This window comes from Paramacrobiotus metropolitanus, unplaced genomic scaffold, assembly GCF_019649055.1.
Source record: "Paramacrobiotus metropolitanus isolate TYO unplaced genomic scaffold, Prichtersi_v1.0 Parri_scaffold0000006, whole genome shotgun sequence".
Taxonomy (NCBI): domain Eukaryota; kingdom Metazoa; phylum Tardigrada; class Eutardigrada; order Parachela; family Macrobiotidae; genus Paramacrobiotus; species Paramacrobiotus metropolitanus.
The window spans coordinates 2,972,646-2,994,313 of NW_026570226.1; the positions used below are offsets into that span (position 1 = coordinate 2,972,646).

Genomic DNA, 21,668 nt, shown 5'->3' on the forward strand with positions numbered 1-21,668 from the left:
TAGTTTTATTCATAATGTAAAGAATTATACTAAAATTTTACTCGATATCGTGTAATCTCAACCATAACTTTTCAGCGTCGTTTAACGTTTGGTCCCATAACGCTTTCAACAGAAGTTGTATGCGCATATCTATATACAGATACGAGGTACATGTACAAGCCCATCCAACAATTCTTTGACCGCTGTAAGCGGGAATTTAAAGAAACGTGGGCTTGAGCCATTTAATGTGCTTCGACACGTCACGCCACATGGGTCTGCGTATTCAGCGTAAATAAGCAACAAATCTGCATGTGTTGCAGTTACTGTATCTGTGATATACAACGTAATATGTTTAGCATTATTTATTGCCATCATAATTTATATTAATTTTATGCTTTTGTATCAGTATTATCTTTGCTTTGCAATACAATATCGCGGTGGTACTTAATATCCATATTACTTTCAAATTACTGATTGCAACATGCCCGGGCTAAAGATGATTGATTCCACGTTGGTCTAATAATGGTCGATTAATTGTGATCTAATATATTATTATTGGTTGAATATTTATAAATATATCTGCCACTACACTACGATGCGTATTTGCATTACTGTGCGCGATTTATATGCGCTGCGCTTACAGCGGTCAAAGAATTGTTGGATGGGCTTGTACATACATGGCTGAAAGCCTGTACCGTCATTTCTAACTTAAAGGTTCAAATACCGCAGCATGTATTTGGCGCAACGTTTGCGCTATGAACGAGTGCCGCTACAATACTACTACAACGACAAATTTACTCATCTCAATATTTAGGGTAATTACTAATTATCAAGGAGAAATGTTATATTTCATAATTCATGTTGAGCTTATAATTTGGAATTCGGATCGAAATTTGCCATGAACGAGCCATGCCAAAGCATGTAGAGCGAAAATATTGTGGCGTGGCGCGCCGTAGTACGGAGTTTGGCGTAACCCGTGAATTTGTATTTGTCGCTGTGTTAATGTGTCAGAAATAATTACGGGACAAGCTTGTACAGAAAATCAAACATTGTAAGAGTATTTGAATATTAAGCTAACTCGTATGCAGTCATGTTATTTTGGTGTAAACCTGCGCTCGCGTTTTTGATATAGAAGCTATGTAGTACTGTACGTGGTACTCTTCCGTATATTAAGCAAAGTAAGTTCAGCATAAATTATTCGCATTAAAATTAATAATACACCATGTACACGTTGTCGTTAATTAAACGATTGTGCAAACATTTCATTATCCACTTAACCAACAGCTGATAATCCAGTTTTCCAATGTTCTACTAGATTTTCTCAGTAAACAACGTTCGCGACCAGCAGACGATTTTTTTGTCTTTTCCCACCGTGCCAATTAACAAGTGACCGAACCGCATTTTTTTTGCAGCGAAGACATTCAAGACAATGGATTTGCACGATAAACTGACGCGATTATGCAACCGTGGCCAGCTGGAGTGCGTTTCCCGGGGCGTCCTAGCGGGCTTGTTTTATGTACCCGGCCTTACTTCCTGGTCGCCCGTGTATAGCGGCTCCACACAATAAAACGCGCGGTATCAACGGAACGTCGGTCTTTTATTTGGCGGGTGTTTGTTTCAGTTTTATTAAGATTATCACCAAAAAACGGTAATCCTATTATCCGGCTTGACAATGAATTATTCCACGCTGGTATTATTCCTGGCCGTCGGTGTCCTGGTTATGATATCCGTCAATGACCGTAAGTTAACTACTGTATCTTGTAGCGAACGTACTACGCTTTATTATAACTGCATTTACGAATTCACCGTTACGCTGCGCAAGCAACGCACTGAATCAGTTAATATTCAATTTAAATTTTTTTTTATATAAACAAATACTAAGCGTAATTTTCGTAAATTTATTTTTGTGTGTCGTCGGACTTAAGGACAATTCCACGATTCAATACTCCATATATTTTAAATTGTAATATTACAACGCCAGTTTCGTACGATATCGTACTCGTAATACGGTGATTTTGAAAATATGTGTGGTACCAGGTACAGAATACGGTACAATGTATTGTACATGTACAATACACTGTATGTACAGTTCAAATACAAAGTTGTGCATACGAATTATTAGTTTAATTTCTCTAACGTTTTTCTTCGTTTTCTATCGTTTTCTTTATCGTTTTGTGTGGAAATAAATATAGGCTTATTAGAGTGGAAATTTACGTTAATGCAAATTTTCCATAAAACATTATAAATTATAGTGACCGCGTTGCTGTATTTTAAACATAGGTTGTTTCGCTGTTTTCGCTAAGTTGCTAAGTTGTTTTAATAATTATTTGTGTGCTTACATACATTATCCATTGCGATACTTCTGATGGCCAACTGACATTTTGAATTATTTTGTAATAGACGGCGTCGATGCGTTCATTGGTGGATTCAGCGGTGGCGGTATGGGATACGGTGGCGGTTTCGGTGGGGGATTGGGCGGATTTGGGGGAGGATTCGGGCGCCGGAACCGTCGGCGTTGCCGTGGCCGACGAAACTGCCGGCGTGGTGGACGAGGGCGCTTCGGCGGCCGTGTGGGATACGGTGGGCGTGGTGGATTCAGCAGGTTTGGCGGCGGCCTCGGCGGGGGATTCAACAGTTTCGGCGGCGGGTTTAACAGCTTCGGCGGCGGATTGGGCGGATTCGGGGGTGGCGGGTTCAGCAGCTTTAGCGGCGGTGGTTTTGGTGGCATCGGCAAATAAACCCTTTACTGAACAGAATTATGACGTGAAGGACGCCCATGTTTTGTCCTAGTATTTGTGTCATTGCTCAATGTGTCGAAGAGGAACATAAATATGTACAGAAATCATCGGAAAAAAAGAACCGTCATGATTTTGCCGGTTCAGTTTTTGGAAAAAAATTTACAAATTAGAAAATCTGAAAAATATAGACTGCACGTTGAACTCGCGGGCTGCTTACGCTGGATTATTAAATTAGTGACAAATGTATTTCTTGAAAATTAAATAGTGGTCTGTAGGAAAGTGATAACTGACTACCGTACTAACTGTACTAACGAACCAACTCAGATACATTCGCAGTTGTTCATTCAGTGATGTCCACAAGATGTTCATAGATGTTCTGTACAACACTCGCTTATATAGCACAGTTGGTAACATAACAGTCATACATTAGTCAGCACTTCTCCCAGAAGTCTGATCATCATTAGGGATAGGTGTACTGAGTGGACGTTACACTCACTGATCAGCTATGAAGATTGTACACTCATAGATCAGCTACTGATTACGCACACGTAATACATTTCCAATCCTAACAGTATTACAAATTGACCTTAAAAATTTGTATATTTGTTAGACAAACAATATAGGCGTCTAATCGAAAGCATATTATTATTATACAAATATTATCGGCTTATGCAGGAATAAAACCATTTAATTGATCTTTACCGTTACTACATGTTTATTAGACAAAAATAGTTGAAATTAAAAAGATATAAACTGCACAGAAAAAATCGTTCAGTTAAATAGAACACGTTTTAGGGTGAACGACTCGTTACGGCATATTGCATAAGAATAATGCCGGCACACTTTATCCAGTTCACGGTTTTGAGATATTTACTAGAAAAAGTTAAAAAAAAAACAGAAAAAATATCCTAAAAAATTGGCAGTCGGTTTAGTATGAACTGGAGCGCACCGGACAGTTCCCAGCCTGATCCCACAATTCACTCCCGACACACTGATTACACACCAAAAATCCACTGGGATCCATACTTTTCTTAATCCCCAGTAACCTATTATAATTCTCCCCCCAAAACGCTTGCTGCCAATTCGGCTCCTGGATGAACGCCTCATTAGCGTACGCTCCCGAATCCGGGTAGGCGTCCCTCAGCACCTGGATCCCGGAGTTAATCCCGGCGGTGGCGCCGGCGATGATATCATCCGTGGAGTTAAACAGCCAGCCGCTGTATAAAACGATGTGCCAGGCGGACTTCCGCCAGGCCGGGGTCACGGAGGTACTGTTGGCCTGGGGGTTGTTGCGCACCCCGGTGCCGGAGACCAGGTGCCCGAGGAGGCCGAAGGGGAAGCCGTTCTTGTTCATGGCGGCGAGGAGGGTTTGGGCGACGGCGCGGGAGTTGCTGAGGGCCGACTGGGGGATCAGGCGCGAGCCGGGGAGGAGCCGGCTGCCCGAGTTGTAGATGCCGGTCACCAGGGTGGAGTCCAGCCAGTTGCGCCAATCCTATTAAATATATTTTTTAGAATGACTTTTTGTTATTAAAATAATTTTCAGCTTCCATGACAATCTTTTGCATAATTGTAATTAATTTTGGGTCATTTTTAGGCATTTTCAGAAAATTATTAAACTAAGATACATGTAGACAGATTTTAGGCATCTCTAGGCTATGCTAAAAAACTTACCTACCGTGAAAAATAATTTTTTAAAAAAACATTTTGGTTAATTTTAAATAAATTCAATTTCGATTTTTCTGGTAACTTATTAAATAATTTTCTCCAAATAATTTCATTATGTTTTTAAGTATTTTCAAATGTTCATAAAAATAAAATCACTCAATACTTTGTGAAGTATAAATCACCACAGATTTAACATTTAGTCACGATTGAATATGCAATTTAGCCAGTCAACTGAATATATGAAAAACGATAAAAAGCCTCGTACCTGAAATTTGGTGTAGTTCTGGGCGAAAGTCGTATTGGGAAACGGATTAATGACCACGCCCCACTGGCTTCCCATACTAGCGATCTCATTCTTAATCCCATCCATGGCCGGCAGCGCATTCGCTCGATCAGCCGGAATCAGAAAGGTCAAACTGATCCCGAACGCCGGCTGGAAATAAAAGTAACCGCCCCACCCGACGGCGTCCAGATCCGCCGTCCTCCGCGCCATGACCTCCAGGATATTTTCCACCTGCGTTGCATTTAATGACCCTGACCCGTCTGTGTTGGTGATCAAGCCGGAGTATGCCGTATAACCTGCGTTGATTTTGTGCAGTTTGTATGTCACGGAGATTAAAACGCCGAAGGTCCCGCCACCGCCCCCGCGCAGCGCCCAGAAGAGGTCCTTGTTCTGGCAGGCATTGGCGGTGAGCAGCACCCCGTCGATGGTGACGATCTGGAATTCCAAGGCGTTGTCGACGGCCAGGCCGAATGAGGGTGAGAGGATGCTGTGGCCGCCGCCGAGAACGTAGCCGCCGGCCGCGCCCACGGTGGTGCAGTGACCGGCGACTAAGATGTAGCCGCTGTTGAAATCATCCTCCACCTGCCGAAAAAAATTCATGTATTTTAAATTGCTGCGTCAGCTTCAGAAATTGGTAAAAACGGAAAACAAACATAATTAAAGGAATTAAAGCCGCTAAAATAAAATTAGATTAATCTGCATTTGATTCATAATTCAATATCGATTAAATATTGACTACATTCAATAATAATTAAACTGACAATTACTACAGAAATAAATTTAAAAACAGAAAAAAATAATGTGATATTTTTTCTATTTTTCATAAATGTGTAGTATTTGTCAATTTAAAATTTTTATTAAACCACTATAAAGTTCATTACGATCGAAATTACGATTTCTTAAATAAAATAATTCTGATCAGCCAGAAATAATAGAACGACCATTAAACAAGAGATGATAAATTTATAAAGGTTAGGTGACCTTTTTGTACACTTCGCTCCAGACTTTTCCGCCGGTCACCGTCACGACGGGCACATCGGATGCCTGACTGGCATCGCAGCCGTTGGGCGTGAACGCTGTCTTCGTCTCGATATTGGCCAGTTTATGCATCCAGATCAATAAAGACCCGGGTGCGGCGCTGCGGCCCTGGTAGTCGTGTCCGGTGGACTTGATGACCACGCGGAGATTGTACTGGTGGGCGAAGGCGATGGCGTTCTGGATATCGGCGACGGAGCTGGCCACCACCCCGTAGGAAGACACGCGACCGGCCTGGCAGACGGCACTGGGTGAGGAAGCTTCCTGGAAGGTGCAGCGCGCCTGCCCGATCTCCTCCCAATTGGTGGCCTGCATGCTGCCGGCATTATTGACCACGAAGGATGGGTTGGCGAAATTCTGTTGGACTGCTTGACAGGCGGTGGCGTTGAAACCGGCTCCAGCATAACACGGATATCCTAATTAAAGATACACTGTAATTTCTACTGACATTGTAATTTCAGCATTCTTATTTACAGAGTACAGTATGCCCAAAATAAGCAGTTCAATAATTTAAATCTAAAAATTTGGTACGAAATAATACACATTAATTTCTTGTTAAATATATTTTTATCGTTTTAGTAGTAATAAAAACCTAAATATTAAAATTTATTTGCAATTCATTTTTATTCAAGTCAAGTGTTATAAATTTTCATATTCATAATCTACAGCTAATTCTTACATAGAATAAAAAACGTATGTATATAAAAGAGAAATATAAAAGATCGGTATATGAAATTAATTAGTTAAAACTAATAATGTACAAGTATCGGTCGCGCTAGCGCGCGACCAGTTGTGTTTGAGGTATGGAAGAATGAAAGAAATACAAAATATACTTCCTTCCGCATTAAAAAAATTTTGAGAAATATTTCAAATATAACACCCAGCGAGGCCAGCTACGCAAATATTTTGAACATGTAGAAATGCGGAATTTTTTCAAGCTCGCGTTTTTAATGTAACTTATCGCGTAACGTTTTTAATGTAACTTTATATTACCGATCTAACGAACTGAAAACTTGAATTTTTTGGTACCACAGATTAAGATAATATTTTAACGGTGATAAAATGGATTGAGTGGGGTCATATATCTGTACACGATGCCTATAAAATACCATTTTTTCAGCGCAGAATTAATGGAAACTTGCGGGAACCGTTAACGGTCGCCCAAGGTGTCCTTGCAGGCTGCATCTTTAGATACTAATTGTAAGATCTTTTAACCATCAGTCAAGCTCTTCAGTATTTATTAAAATAAAATTAATACATGTTTATTAGATTTCGAGGTTAGTGAATTCCCAAGCTACCACCAGTATCACAGAGCCGCCATGTGAGTGAATACGGTAAACGGCCGCGGGCCGGCTTTTAGATATTTAGGAATTACATATAAATTAGACAATTAAAGGATTTGGCCCGGCACACATTTGTAGTACCAAATTCGGGTACATACATGGGAACTTTCGCTGTCGCGCAATCCTAAACACTTTTTTGCATGGCTAGGTATGTACAGTACCTAATATTCATAACGGCTCTCATACTCATACTCATAATCCTAATTCCGAATTCATACTCATAACGGCCCTCATAATCATAATCATACTTTGGTCCTACCGGTTATCATATTAATTTCTTCATAATTATAGCTCATATCTTAACCATTACTCATGCTGGTGTGTCAAAAATGTAATATTCAATTACAACCAAGTGTTCATGTAAGTCTACTCAACCGCCCGCTTTCGTCCACTCGTAAAAATTATTTCATCTGAATCAGTAGCGAAAAAATATTTATTAGAAAATGGCTTCGTTATAAAATGACTTCAGTAAACTTGAACTGAGTTACGAAAGCTAAGTAATTTAATCTACATATAAAAACTGAGCAAGAAAATTTACCATTGTCCATTTTCGTCCATTTTTTAAACCAGTGCTAATGATAAAAAAACCGGAAATGGTAATGGGCTTACTACGTAGCTTCCACCAAACAAAAAGTGAACGGGCCGTTAACTTTGCATTCCACAAAACTAAATTTCGACAAAAGCATCGTGTACACCGTACAGCAATGGAACACAGGAACAGTAATAACGCAGTTTATATAATCGCTGCTAGCCAGGACAAAAGCAGATATCAAAGAAAATTTTTTTAAAAAATTCAAGAACGGTGCACAACTTGCGCAACAGCTATTACTACTTGTGTCAATAATACGGTTTTTACGATTAATAAATAATATAATGCTTTTACTAATAACATTAAGCGCAGTAGCGCACTGGTATGAGTAGCGGTAAAGGTTTGAGTTATGATTATGAACAAAAATATGATAACCGGTAGGATTAAAGTATGATTATGATTATGAAAGCCGTTTTGAGTAAGAATTCTGAATTAGGAAAAGGGTGATAAGTATGAGGACCGTTATGAGAATAAGGGTTTGGGAGCGCGCGACAGCGGAAGTTGCCGTGGATATATACAAATTTGGTGCTATGTACCGGGCCAAATCCTTTAAGACCGCGAGATATTGAGGTACTCAGACATTTCTAGACATTTTTTAAAATTTCGAAACTTTGGAGGCTCAAAAAATTAGAGGTAACGGCCCCGCTGCGCGGGGCCGAGTCGAAATATTTAGAAATTCTGGAAATGTAAAAGCTTTGGAGCCGACTTGGAAAAATTAATAGTTATTTTGGAAAAATTAATAGTTATTTTGAGGTATTCGAACATGTTTTAAAAACATCTTAAAGATTTCAAGAATTTGAAAAAGTTATAATTTTGATGGAATTGACAATTTAAATAACATACACAGATCTGTAGTTTAGGTTGCTAAGCTGCTAAACTTTTATTTGCTCATTCGAAACGTTTCCAGAATTTACTGGAAATTTCTATGAAGTTTAAACGCTAAGTACAGAAAGTTTGAAAGGGTTTCTGAAAACGTTCCGGAAACCACAAATTTTTTTCCGAGCTGCAGGTAGGAAGCTTTCGAAGATGCTTTATTTTATAAAATTAACAACTTAGTGGAAAAATCAATGTTGATTTAGTAGATAATTTCCAAAACTAGCAACCGTTAAGTACTAACAACCCTTAAGTACTACAACCTTCAAAAATTTTTTTAGACTTTCTCCAAAACTTAAGATTTTTCTAAAGATAAAGGTAGGAATGTTTGTGCGATGCTTTATTTTATAAAATTATCACCTTATTGAAAAAATCAATCTTGATTTAGGAGATAATTTCAAAAAATAAGGACGTAAGGATATATGAATCTATTGATAAATAATATAAAATCTCTTACACTGTACATGTACTACTGCAAGAAACTTGAAAACACACTGAAATACTTGCAGAAGTCAAACAAAATGACTGGTCTGTAAAGTAAATTTAAAAAAATTAAATAAAATGCAAGATTTTGACAAATTTTACCGGTGGGTCTTGGAACGATAAGCTGACCATACAGCGTCGCATTGAGCCGATCCCAATCGGCCTCTGCCGGCCAGCAGCTATTTCCGGGCAAGCATCGACACTGACCACTAATTACATCGATCACGGTACTTAATACCGCGATCACCGCAGTGATCACCCGCAACCGGAAGCCGTACATGTCACCGGAAGTCACCACGTTTGAGTAGGATGATTAGCGTTACTGTCAGTCTAAAGTAGCCGTTGCTTGGGGATCGACAAAGAACGTGCAAAAAATTGTTTCTTTGTCGGTTCCGAATATCTTAGGTTCTTTCGAAACTGTCGTACCCAGCCGATCATTATTTACCCTGCGTTATAGAAAACGAACAAGGGTTGCGCCATTGCAGACAAACGGACCCCATATATCATCATATAAATCACTGACCGCTAAATTTTTTCTACATATGTTTTGTCGTCTAACAGTCTGTTTGCTCAAGTCATAATTACAGAAGCTGCAACATTTTTGCCAGCGTCATTAGAATGTTTATTCGCCGTATATAATGCCGTACATTACAGCTTTTTATGCCAGTGTGAACGAGCGGCATTGCGATTCTTCGGCTGCATTCGGCAATAAACATACAGCTACAGTATACCATGATACCGTATGCATCATCTTTTGAAATCTGTTTTCCACTCTCAACCGGCTAATGTTTATTCACCAATCGCCAGCCCACGGTGGCTGACGCCACTTATGCAAGTGTATAGAAAAATTTTACCTTATAATAATATTGACACCATGTACAAATCTGCAGGCATTTCGCTCGAGAAATTCATCACAATTGCCGATAGCAATATAGCAAACAAGCTGTCATTATTAACTGGTGTAAATCTTTTCTCGGCGCACATTTTGTATTCTATCACAGTTGGTATGAATTATGGAATTCGGAAAAATGTGCTTTGAAACTTCCATGTTTACAATTGTCCCTACATGCATAATAATTTTTAATGATATTTTAAAATTTTAAGGTTGCTGCCAAAATCACCGGTAATTAGCTACTTCGCGTATAATATCTGATTAATAATTTATCGGAAGCCATTGGACTACCGGTTCGTCGAATTGGGCAGATGATTTCATACGGGTGAGAGCCGTATTTTTTATGTATGTGACCCACGGTCAGCATTTTTTGTTAAGGTTTTTAGGCAGTCTTAATTATGGGAAAGATTTTAGAGTGGGAGTAATACAAACGAAACAAATACAGTACAGAAGGAGCAATATACATAGACCGTTTTGTAACGTTTTTAGTTCTATTTGCCTGTTGCATCGGAAAGGAACACCAAGAATGACAAAATGTATGCTGTAGAACGAAGCATGCTTTCTAAGGCCACGGATAACGATTTTATGTTTTTTTTTTCAGTGAATACTTTCTGCACCATTTTAATTACTGTCCAGTGCAATTATTTTTGTACTTGTATCGCCTTTTGCTGAATAATGGATTCAAATATGCATAGGAAATGATTTCACGTATTTCGGTACCTTCGTTTGCTATAACGGTTCGCCTGCGTACTTACGTTCCTTAAAATCAATGCAAACATGAACGATGGGCCAGATTCAACCTGCTGCCGACGATAACCGCGGTTTATCAATTATCCGTATAGGGCTTAAAGCTACGGGCTTAGAACGGATTCGTTAGCTAAGATACTCAGGATGAAAATTCCGATCCGAAAGTTCACCCAGAATATTTAAGCAAACGGTCGATCCGCTGGACGGGTGAGAAAGTCGTTGATCATCAATAATCTAGCGGATCACAGTGTTGAGATGTGGTGGTCACATAAAAATGGCCAGGGTATACCAACCGGACCATTTTAAGGTGATAACCACGTCAAAACCGATGTAGACACACGTCTCGAAATTAAATGGACAACTCCCGGCTTCCTAGTTATATGCATCCCCCACCTATTCTTCTTCTACCGAAGGGGAAGGGGAGAGCAGCTTTAGCCAGTATGAAAAGGTCACAACCTAACCCACCGTTCGTGAAGGCAAGGCGGCTTTGAACGAAATAAAACAGGGGACGTTTAAAGTGTCGATGGGCCGCTCGCAACTGATCGGCAGAATAATGTGTGCTATACCGTTAAAGCATTTACAGAAAACAAGTAGACTCAGAAGGATATCGGATCGAATGATCAACTAACCCGACATAACAATCAATCAACGCAGGTATCTAACATGAAAATCTTCCTGTATCAGTACGTGGCATACGTTGCCCACTGCTGTGCCATCAGCGGCAGGAGTATTTCAGAAGTACGGCCGTAGATGCGGTAGGTAGTTGGAACGGTGGTTTGACACTGCATTTAATGATTTTAGACAACAGGCTACAAGGGACAGCAGTGGTAGCACCGCAATGGACTTTTAACTAATGCCCATCATCGCTATCGCTCATCGCTACATTTAATGGCAGAGTAATCAGACAATCGGTTGCCAATAAACTAATACCATCTAGCCCAACAGAAATACAAACTGCATAATTTATTAGACATCCAGAAAGAATTCTATGGACAACTACAGCGGCATGGAGGCATCGGTCTGCGAGAACTTTCGTAACCATTCTTACAAAATTTTAACAATACTTGCTGGATTTTTATGTGCTGCGGCAGACTTGAGTTCAGGTCATACAACATTCTCAGGGCGCACACAATACATAATAAATACAGCCTTAAATAAAGAAACGGCAGTTAGTAAGGATACATTGACAGTGGACAGTTTCCCGATGTATCCCACAGTTCACTGCCTACGCACCTATTACACACGAAAAACCCACCAGGATCCATGCTTTTCTTAATACTCAGCAAACGGTCGTAATTCGCTCCCCAAAATGTCTGCTGCCAATTCGGCTCCTCACTGTACCCTTCATTCCCATACGTCCCGGAATCCGGAAAAGCGTCCCGTAGTACTTGCAACCCGGCATTCAGCCGCGATTTCCCGGCGGCAATTTCCTCGTTCGTAGCGTTAAAATCCCAGGCGGTGAAGATCACCGGCAGCCAGACGGATTTCCGCCAGGCTGGTGTGTACGAAGTATTGTTGGCTTCAGGAGTCTCCCGGACGCCCTTCCCTGATACCAGGTGACCGAGGACGCCGAAGGAGAAACCGTTGGCATTCATGGCAGCGACGACCGTCTGGGCAACCACCCGCGGGTTCGCGAAAGCCGATTGTGGGATAAGGCGGGAACCCGGGAGGAAGCGCCCGCCGGAGTTGTGGACTTGGGTGACAGCGGTGGTATCCATCCAACCTCGCCAATCCTGGAGATACATACAATTTAAACATTACTATCTTTCCCTCGCACCGCTTTTTCAGTAGACCAGCTGACAAAAGTTTCAAAAGACACACACGTCGGTCGCACAACAAAATATTCTCTTAGCTTTCGTTAAAAAAACGATTTTTACATATTATATAACATTTGTACGCTTCGTACGAGCAGAGAATCACTTGGTTAGGCTTCAAGGAAATTCTGCGTGACGGAGACAAAATATGTTTCTTTACCTGAAAACTGTTGTGATGCTGCGAGAAGTTCCTCCCGGGAAACGGCGTAATGGCCACGCCCTGCGCTCCCATCCCGGCAATTTCATTTTTAAATCCTTCCATGGCCGGAAGCGCGTTCGGCCGATCAGCTGGGATTAAAAACGCCCATCCGATCCCGAACGCCGGCTGGAAATAAAAGTATCCACCCCAACCGGCTTCATCCAGTTCCGCGGACCTCCGCGCCAAAACTTCCAGGATATTCTCCATCTGGGTGGCGTTGAGTGCTCCAGATCCGTTCGTTCTGGTGATGAACGCCGAATACGACGTATAACCGGCGTCGATCTTATGCAGTTTGTACGTCACAGAAATCATGACCCCAAAGGTCCCCCCACCGCCTCCGCGCAACGCCCAAAAGAGGTCCTTGTTCTGGCAGGCGTTGGCCGTGAGTATCTCCCCGTCGACGGTGACGATCTGGAATTCGAGGGCGCTATCGGCGGCCAGACCGAAGGAGGGAGAGAGAATCCCGTGGCCGCCGTTGAGAACGTAACCGCCGGCTGCGCCAACCGTGTTGCAGAAACCGGCCACCACGATGTAGCCGTTATTAAAATCGTCTTCTACCTGATTCAGGGTAAAACGCAGTTCTTAACAAAAGTAACCAGTTGCAGTTTTTACAAAATAGAACAAAAAGGCAGATTTACTTTGTTTAACCATAATTGGCGCAAACAAGAGTTTCTCTGTCCTATCCCAGTGCTGACAATTTATGCGCATTGGGCAATGTTTGCTGATTTTATTAATAAATTTTTTGAACCTCGGACCGACTGGCTGATTTACACGTTTTTTAAGTTCCAAAATGTATTTAGCGTAACGCTTTGTGACCTTTTTGATGACGTCCTTCCACACTTTTCCGCCGGTCACCGTCACCACCGGTCCGTTGGACGCCTGACCGCCATCGCATCCGGATGGAGTGAAGCTCGTCTTCGTCTCAATGTTCGCGAGTTTATGCATCCAGATTAATAAAGACCCGGGTGCGGAGCTCCTGCCTAAGTAATCGTGCCCGGTAGATTTGATGACCACGCGCAAATTGTACTGATGGGCGAAAGCAATGGCGTTCTGGATGTCGGCGATTGACGTGGCTGCCACCCCGTAGGAGGACACACGCCCGACCTGACAGACGGCGTTGGGGACGGCGGCTTCTTGGAAGGCGCAACGCATATCGCCCGCCTCCTCCCAGTTGGTGGCTTGTGTGCTGCCGGGGTTGTTCACCACGAAGAATGTGTTGGTGAAGTTCTGCTGAACGGTTTGGCAAGCAGCGGCATCGAAACTGGGTCCAGCGTAGCACGGATAACCTGACAAAAAGGACCAACACTGATGGTAAATTAAGGTGGTTGCAGAAGTACCAGAATAAATGCAGCGCTAGTTAACATTTTCTCTTTTTCCAAGAAATTCTTGAAAATCCACTCAAAAGTATTTTGAAAAAACAGCCATTAATTTTTGTATCATTTTTTTTATATAAGGTGTTATTTTTGGAATGCGTAAATAATTATTTTCTTATTACCGGTGGGTCGGGGAATGATGAGCTGGCCATACAGCGTCGCGTTAAGCCGGTCCCAATCCGCCTGCGTCGGCCAACAGCTGTTTCCAGGCAGGCATCGACACTGGTCAGCGAAGATCTCAGATGTACACAGTAATAGAGTTGCTGCCAGTGCAGCTAGCCGATCTACAGTTATGCACATATCTGTACTTTTTTACTGTTTACTTCGGCTCAGATCCTCACCGACGGAAACAACATACTGTTTGTCCGTTCCAACTGTGGCTAACTGCGTTTTTTTTACTTTCGAACGGTATCTTTTCCGTCGAGGTGTGAAAGCGAACAGGCATTGCGTCACGGACAGACGTTTCGCGGACGTTTCATATCTCAAATTGTGTTCTTGCTGTATCCATTTCGATTTTATATCCGGGTGGAACGGTATGTTGGGAAATTGAACTTCCGTTCAAACAGCATCACCGGAAGCGTCAGTTATTATGTTCACCGTCACTCACTACTCAGTACTCAGCAAGAACACGTTGCAATTAGTAATTAGTTGTCTACATAAAGCCGCGAGCATTTCCATTGCCAGTGGAAACTGAAGTTGTTGAAATTTGGCAAGCTTTACGTACAGGTCTTCATGGTTACAGCAAATTTTGTGTACGCCAATTACGGCTTTATACATAATAGCATCTCGCTGCGCTTGGTTTAAAAAATAATTTTCTTCACCTTTTCTTGGACCTTGCTATTTTTATTTACGAATTGAGTGAAGGTCAATAAGTGCATGATAATCATTCTGTAAAAAGACGTTTACCGAGAACAGCCGGAGCGTTGTTGATTATTTATTAACACTGAGTGATCACTGACACGAGCACAAAACATCCATATCAGTGAACCGGAAACACACAGTGGGAGACCGTATCGGTTATTTTCCTACTACCCAGCATTTCCCCGATGAATTATGTTCCATGCTGGTATAGTAATTACGTGCCGGTCTTTTCACGATCCTCTCGAATGCACATCCAGCAGCGGTATGAGAAAAAGTCATTCCGGTTGACTGCGAGCCTGTACGCCGCAAACCACAACGGCATTTTGCTGCTGGATGAATAATAAATGAAAGCTGCGTGGGCGCTATGTATCCAGTAGCGGTGTCATCGCAGCGGATACTTTCGCTCCAGAACACAAATGAATGCCCGATGACACAATCACATGATCCTCTTGAAACCGACCAGCGACAGCGCGCAATACTCGGCTATCAACATGCCCGAAGATATGCTAACTCAGCCCAGTTACTGGCGGTCGTTATTGCTAACATTCTTGGCATCTGTGTCATTCCAGCGAATTTTTTTTTATTAACATGTCTTTTAGTTAAACGTGTTCCTGCCTGTACAGATAAATTTCCCCTGGTTTCGTGGATGTACAAGTATCGTGAAATCTTCCGAGGCAGCTTGGTGTTCATAAGCTGCGACCGTTGCAAATATATTTTGCCTTAAAGTCGCCGGATTTAATACCATTCTCTGACAGTTTCACCGGTCGAAATCACGTCAAAATCGAGAGCAACGATGCTGTTGAACAACACCACGTCCCAGGCCACCGCCCCGTTTTCCACACTCTGGACCTCCACGGACATCTTCTCCTTGATCAATCTGGTGGCCATTTTACTGACCAACGGCACCACGCTCTTCGTCTATGCCCGTTGCAGCCAATTACGCAGCAACACCTTCAGTCTATACTTGATTAATCTGCTGATCAGCAACGTCTTCAAGGCCCTCACCGCCCCGGTGGAGATCATCCAGCATCTGGCCGTTCGGAAGGACCAGTCGGCCGCCTACTGCGCCACGCTCATCGCCCTGGGCTATACGTCCAACGCCGTGATGATGCATAATCACGTTCTGATCACCATGAACCGGGTGTGGGCTATAACGTTCCCGGTGGGCTATCGGAACTACCATTCACGGCGGACGGCGGTGGTGTTGTGCGTGGCCATGTGGGTGTATGTGTTTGTGTGGCTACTGCCGGGGATTATTGTCGATGGAGTATGGTACGTTAATTCCAGCGTATTGTGCTGCATTCAGTAACGAGCATCCCTTGAGAAAACGATTCATAATTCGCATCGATCGTCAGTTATGGTACAGAACAGCCTAGCGGTAAAACGAAGCATTATGCTCCTGAACAAGGAAGCACGATTCATAAAATAATAATTTATTATGCTCGTAACTCTTACTGTCGTTGAGTATTGTCCGGTCCTCTTTAACTTTTTTATACGTCAATTCTCATTAATGGCATAAAGCAGCTTAGCGGTAAAGCAAAGCGTAATACTCACAAACTCCAACTAACCGTGATTAATATTTATGCAGATATTTCGGCAAACTTGTCCTTATACGAGTAATTCGTTCTGCTTAAAAACTTTGCTGGAGCTAAATGCACATAAATACAATGTTCTGCCTTAAAATATTCTGAAAAAAGGTTTAATGGTAATTTTCGAAGGCAGTTAAGGTGATAGCAAAGCTATGATTTTGTTCATTGTTTTAGGTACCACGTAGCCACAGGCTCCAACTGCATGCTCAACAACGCCATCCCCGCCCAGCGTAACTGGAACATGGCCGCCCAAGTGATCGTCTACACCCTCCCCATCTTCGTGGTGATCCTGGCCTACCCGCTCATCTGGTACAAACGCCAGCGACAGCGCCGTCTCCGCCCAACGGAAAGCATCATCTCCCAGAAGGAACCAACGTCCCTTCCATCAGACAAAGACGAACGCCGACAGCACTCTCACTCCTTCAAAGTCCTGACACTGTTAACCATCAGCGTGTTAGTGTGCTGGACACCGTTGACCGTATACTACGACCTCCTGGTTTTCGGCGAAGTGGATGTGGGCGGGCTGTATGAAGGAGGCTGGGTGTTGTGGGAAATTGAGCCGGTTTTTGATCCGTTGCTGTTTGCCGTGGCGCTAAAAACGTTGCGGGAGGAACTCAAGCGGTTATTGTGCTGGTAACCGTTATCAAACATTTTGAGTGTATATTGTCGCCGTGTTAGGCAAAGGTTGGTCGAGTGTTATCGGGCGCTGAAATCGATTAATTCCGCGTAAATAGAACTGCTGTTGCTGCAAAAGCCATTGAAGGGTGTTGCTTGTAATTAATCGATGGTCCACTGTCGGATGAAGACGGAAACTGTTTTTGTATACAATTTTAACCACGTTCGAAATAAATTAAAACCACTGCCAACGTACTGTATACTCTATGGTATGGTTCACGTACATTAATATTTGGAAGTTTCCAGCACTTGCATGCCGGCGGCGATACATATACTTCAAATGTACACGGTTGTGAAATTTGTACCGTGTTTATCGATCACATCAACTACGACGACAAAATTAACGCATAGACCGTTTCACAATCATTTTAAAAGTGGTAGGAAAAAGATCAGTGAGTCGGAATAATGGAACTCCGCAAAACAATCTGGATTATTATTGCTGCGGTTTTTGTCGGTATTGTGGGAGGAAGCCCACGATGTCGCTGTTTACCGGGACATAAATGTTGGCCATCCGCGCAGGAATGGGAAGAGTTCAATGCCACAGTTAAGGGCCGGCTCATCCTTCCGCGACCCACGGGTTCGTTGCATATTAAATCATAATTTGCTGAAAATTTGGAATAAACATAGCACGGTCTAATTGCGTAAACTAAAGCCAAAAATAACGTCCAAGAAACCTCAGAAACATTTGCACGTTTGGAAGCGAGAACCTAACTGAATTTTATTGCAGCGTATCCATGCTATGCGGGTCCTGATTTCAACGAGCCCGATTGCCAGACCATTCGCGTAAACTTCTCGCGTCCATCATTTCTCCTGGATCGCGCAGGAAGTATGCAGAATTTTAACTGGGAAGATCTGGATGGAAAACGATGCTCTTTGGAAGCCGCAGACAGTCCGGATGCAGTGTGCGAAACCGGAAGCGTTTCCGTGTTCGGTGTCGCGGTTCACTCGGTTGCGGATATTCGGAAGACCGTGAGTTTTGCCCGTCGGCATAATTTACGTCTGGTGGTCAAATCGACCGGTCACGATTACCTGGGACGCAGTGCCGCACCGGGATCGCTGCTTCTGCGGATGCACACGTTGTCCGATGTGGAGACCCGCACGTCATTTTACCCCGATGGCTGCTCAACGGATCACGACGTAAACACGCCGGTGGTAATAGTCTCCGGAGGGAAAACTTGGGACGACGTGTACAAAAAGGTCACGAATATATTCAGCAATATTTGTACGTTAAAAGCTCACTTTTTTGTATTAGACCCAGTTTATTGCACATTTCTTTTCTTTTCCTATTTAATTATATTTTATTTAATTATGCATTTTAGGTGGATGAAGACTTCAACAGCAACTACGTCGCCGTCGGTGGCATCTGTCACGCCATCAGCGCCGCGGGGGGCTACACCCTGGGTGGTGGGCATAGCGTTCTTGGCCCCTCTTTCGGCTTAGCTGTCGACAACGTCCTGCAAATCCAGCTGGTGACCGCCGACGGCAAATTCGTAACGGCGAACCCCTGCCAAAACCAGGACCTGTTCTGGGCGTTGCGCGGTGGCGGTGGAGGGACCTTCGGGGTGGTTGTATCCGTCGCCTACCAGCTGCATCCAGTTCCTAATGGTTTCACTGATTTTGCTCTACAGATAACTAATACCAACAACTCTGGCGTGTTGACGCAGCAACAAGTGGAAGTTATCCCGGAAGTGCTGGCGCGACGGTCACCGGAACTGGATGAGAAGGATTGGGGCGGTCTCTTCTACTACAACCCGGCGTATGGATTCAGTTTGAACTATATTACTCCTCATAAAGTGTATCGCTCACCGATGGACGGTTTAAAAGACGAATTAATCGCGATGCAGTCAACCTCCGGATTTCTCGTTAGCACGTTCTCTGACCGACCATTTTTGCAGCACTTCCGGAAATTTCAAAACTGGCATCGGTGGATTGCGTCGGATGTGTACGCCATGCACTACAACGCCGGGACCCGGGTGGTCGGCGGATCCCGCTTAATCCCCAACGCCGCTTTATCTGACCCGCGACAGGTCGCAAAGACCTTGGTCGCCGGGATGCAGCGTAACGGTTTTGAGTGGGGCATTCTCGGACACGCGGTCCTGGGCGACGGAGTACGAAACAACCCCGAAGCGAATATGACGTCGGTTACGCCGGCGTGGAGACAGGCTGCTTGGCACCCGGTCTTATTTACGGTGTGGGAGCACAACGCCTCCCAGGAGACGGTGACGCGTTTGTTGGATGCGTTGAATGCCGGGACGGAGGTGTGGCGCCAGGCTTACCCGGATTCCGGGGCGTATTTTAATGAAGCGTTTACGGAGGAACCGAGCTGGCAGGAAGCGTTCTGGGGCGCGAATTATGCACGGTTGTTGGATGTGAAGAAGCGGGTGGATCCTGAAGGATTGTTCGTGTGCCGGCAGTGTGTGGGTAGTGAAATGTGGGACCGGTCGGGGAATTGTCGAGTGTAGGAGAACGAAGAAAACGTAATCTTGGGACTGCCACATGGCAATAGTTGCCTTCGTCCGACACAAGGCCACTCACGGCACGCTAATTATAAATTTCGGGAATCATTAATAAAAATAACAGCATCGAGCTTGTTTTGTTATACATTTTGCACATATCTTCAACAATAATTCTAAACTCCGACGACTGCCAAACTGAGGGATGAGAGGACACTGATTATTGTACGTGGATGCCAATTGCCAAAGTAGGGCCACTAACGGACTTCTACAGGCGCAAAGCGTATCCAAATAGCAAAGCGTATCCAAAAAGAAAACCAAAATTCCGCCCAGAATCACAGAGAACATTCTAAAAAGTTCAAGGAAATAATAGCAAGTACCAGTAATGAGTACAGTACGTACTTAACGGACAACACTGATAGATCACAGCGAACATCACATGCTCGAGACATCGCTGCCACTAACAACACCACAAAAAGGTTGGTTAAGCCTGATCGGAGCACGGTTTAACCGACAATTGATAACGGTAATCCGAATTTCAGGCAACAGTTCTACACTTCAGCAGTTGCGTTAACTCAGTGACCTTAATCTGATCTCCAGTGTCGATAGTCAGTCATCAATAAAACGATCGCAAAACGTTTGAAGGAGGACAACGTTATCAGCAGCAGAGAATTCCCGCCAATGCATAGCGAAAGTCTTTCGATGTCTTCTCCGTCAAACAATCTGCAGGTACGACCAGGCTAACCGTGGACCATTCGGTGTCCCGCTCGATATCGTACATTTCCATTATCCCTGCATCCATGGCATCGGTCTCTCCGCCATACACAAATTAATATCTTGTTGGCGACACAGCAAGCCGCGTGACGATGTCTCGATTGTCGTAAAGGTGGAATCTCCTTCCAAACTGCAGTTGCGCAGTTGAGCTTGTGGCACCGTGCTGTTAACTTTCGGGTCTCCCCTTCCGGGCCAGTGGTTCCTCCCAGTACATAGACGCACTTGTCTACCACAACCATGGCAAAGTCCCTTGTTGTCAGTGGAAGATCGGGAAACGATTCCCATTCCTCTCGCGCAGTATCATAGCAGAGAACGGAAGTCGATGAGGATGATACGGATCCGGCATAAAATATCTTGTCTCCCGAGTTGGCCGCTGCGATATAGTTAAGTGGATCAACTCTGCAAAACAATTTAGGTGCTTACCGTGCTTTCCGCTTTTTCGAAGCACAAATCTACATAATAGCATTAGTACATTTGCGTGAGTAATAGTCTTATCGTCACCATGTTATGACTATGTAACGTGATCTAATAAACTTATTTTGAGCGTAGCATTCGGCTGAGAATTTTTTGGAACCTGGTTTCTTAGTTTTTTAGCGTTCTTAGATTTATTAGCGTTCTTAGTTCTTAGGTTTAGTTTTCTTAGCTTTTTCTAAGTTTTCTTGACTGTTTTCGAAGTCGATCAAAATATTTGCTTCATAAACGAGATGTATCGGCGTAAAGTTACACGCAGACTCGAACCTAATAGTTGACCTCGACGAAATATCGAATTTAGACCGCTTTGAGGTGCACTTACCGTATAGGAGCCGCCAGTTTCTTAGGTACGGCGTCACTGACAAAGGGACCATAGTCCTCCATTATCAGTTGGAAATAAGTGTTGTCGGTCATATCGCTTCCCACGCTGACTATCGCCCTGCCTTTCTGGAAACGCTTCTCGTTGTTGTCCAGAAAACATTCAGCGATCTCCAGCAAAATACACCCCAGACTCCAAATATCGGTCTTTCGCCCCGGCGATTTGCAGGGCAGCTGAGTAAACTTTCTCAGCATCTCCGGGGACATGTAACGCAAAGTGCCTCGCAGATGCGACAGATCAGCCGAGCAGGTATTATTCTCCGTGCACGAGATCGTCCAAGTCGCCGATCAGCAGTCTCTCGTCGGTACCTGACAAACTCTCCACGAGTATATTGGCCGGCTTTAAATCTCCGTGAATAATCTTGTTTCGATGCAAAAACATCAGCCCGCGCGCCATATCCGTGGCATAGCAAATAATTTTGGCATAATTACCGGCAAGGAGCTTGTTCTCTTT

At 43.5% G+C, this 21,668-nt stretch overlaps 5 protein-coding genes across 6 annotated transcripts; 2 read left to right on the plus strand and 3 right to left on the minus strand.

Moving 5' to 3' along the window:
• Window positions 1-1,088: 1,088 nt before the first annotated feature.
• On the minus strand, window positions 1,089-3,178 carry LOC129581733 (uncharacterized). Its single transcript, XM_055472950.1, has 3 exons — window positions 3,143-3,178; window positions 2,323-2,720; window positions 1,089-1,693 (listed from the first exon to the last, which is right to left on the minus strand). The coding sequence occupies exons 1-3, from the start codon at window positions 3,176-3,178 to the stop codon at window positions 1,657-1,659; spliced, it is 471 nt and encodes a 156-aa protein (XP_055328925.1). The 3' UTR covers window positions 1,089-1,656.
• A 181-nt stretch (window positions 3,179-3,359) lies between these two features.
• LOC129581643 (uncharacterized) lies at window positions 3,360-9,491 on the minus strand. The gene is made up of 4 exons (XM_055472843.1): window positions 9,091-9,491; window positions 5,647-6,116; window positions 4,648-5,247; window positions 3,360-4,209 (listed from the first exon to the last, which is right to left on the minus strand). The coding sequence occupies exons 1-4, from the start codon at window positions 9,266-9,268 to the stop codon at window positions 3,646-3,648; spliced, it is 1,812 nt and encodes a 603-aa protein (XP_055328818.1). The 5' UTR covers window positions 9,269-9,491; the 3' UTR covers window positions 3,360-3,645.
• Window positions 9,492-10,008: 517 nt separating this feature from the next.
• LOC129581843 (mu-type opioid receptor-like) lies at window positions 10,009-17,206 on the plus strand. The gene is made up of 3 exons (XM_055473108.1): window positions 10,009-10,205; window positions 15,498-16,146; window positions 16,638-17,206. The coding sequence occupies exons 2-3, from the start codon at window positions 15,668-15,670 to the stop codon at window positions 17,098-17,100; spliced, it is 942 nt and encodes a 313-aa protein (XP_055329083.1). The 5' UTR covers window positions 10,009-10,205; window positions 15,498-15,667; the 3' UTR covers window positions 17,101-17,206.
• LOC129581842 (uncharacterized) lies at window positions 11,568-14,340 on the minus strand. The gene is made up of 4 exons (XM_055473107.1): window positions 14,136-14,340; window positions 13,457-13,926; window positions 12,602-13,198; window positions 11,568-12,360 (listed from the first exon to the last, which is right to left on the minus strand). Exons 1-4 carry the CDS (start codon window positions 14,311-14,313, stop codon window positions 11,797-11,799), a joined length of 1,809 nt encoding a protein of 602 aa, XP_055329082.1. The 5' UTR covers window positions 14,314-14,340; the 3' UTR covers window positions 11,568-11,796.
• A 215-nt stretch (window positions 17,207-17,421) lies between the features above and the next one.
• LOC129581924 (uncharacterized) lies at window positions 17,422-19,714 on the plus strand. Of its 2 annotated transcripts, XM_055473227.1 has the most exons (4): window positions 17,422-17,715; window positions 17,866-18,335; window positions 18,458-18,700; window positions 18,767-19,714. In XM_055473227.1, exons 1-4 carry the CDS (start codon window positions 17,544-17,546, stop codon window positions 19,598-19,600), a joined length of 1,719 nt encoding a protein of 572 aa, XP_055329202.1. In that variant the 5' UTR covers window positions 17,422-17,543; the 3' UTR covers window positions 19,601-19,714. The 2 variants fall into 2 exon arrangements, with proteins under 2 accessions (XP_055329202.1, XP_055329201.1); XM_055473226.1 differs by having other exon boundaries at window positions 18,458-19,714.
• The last annotated feature ends 1,954 nt before the right edge of the window (window positions 19,715-21,668 follow it).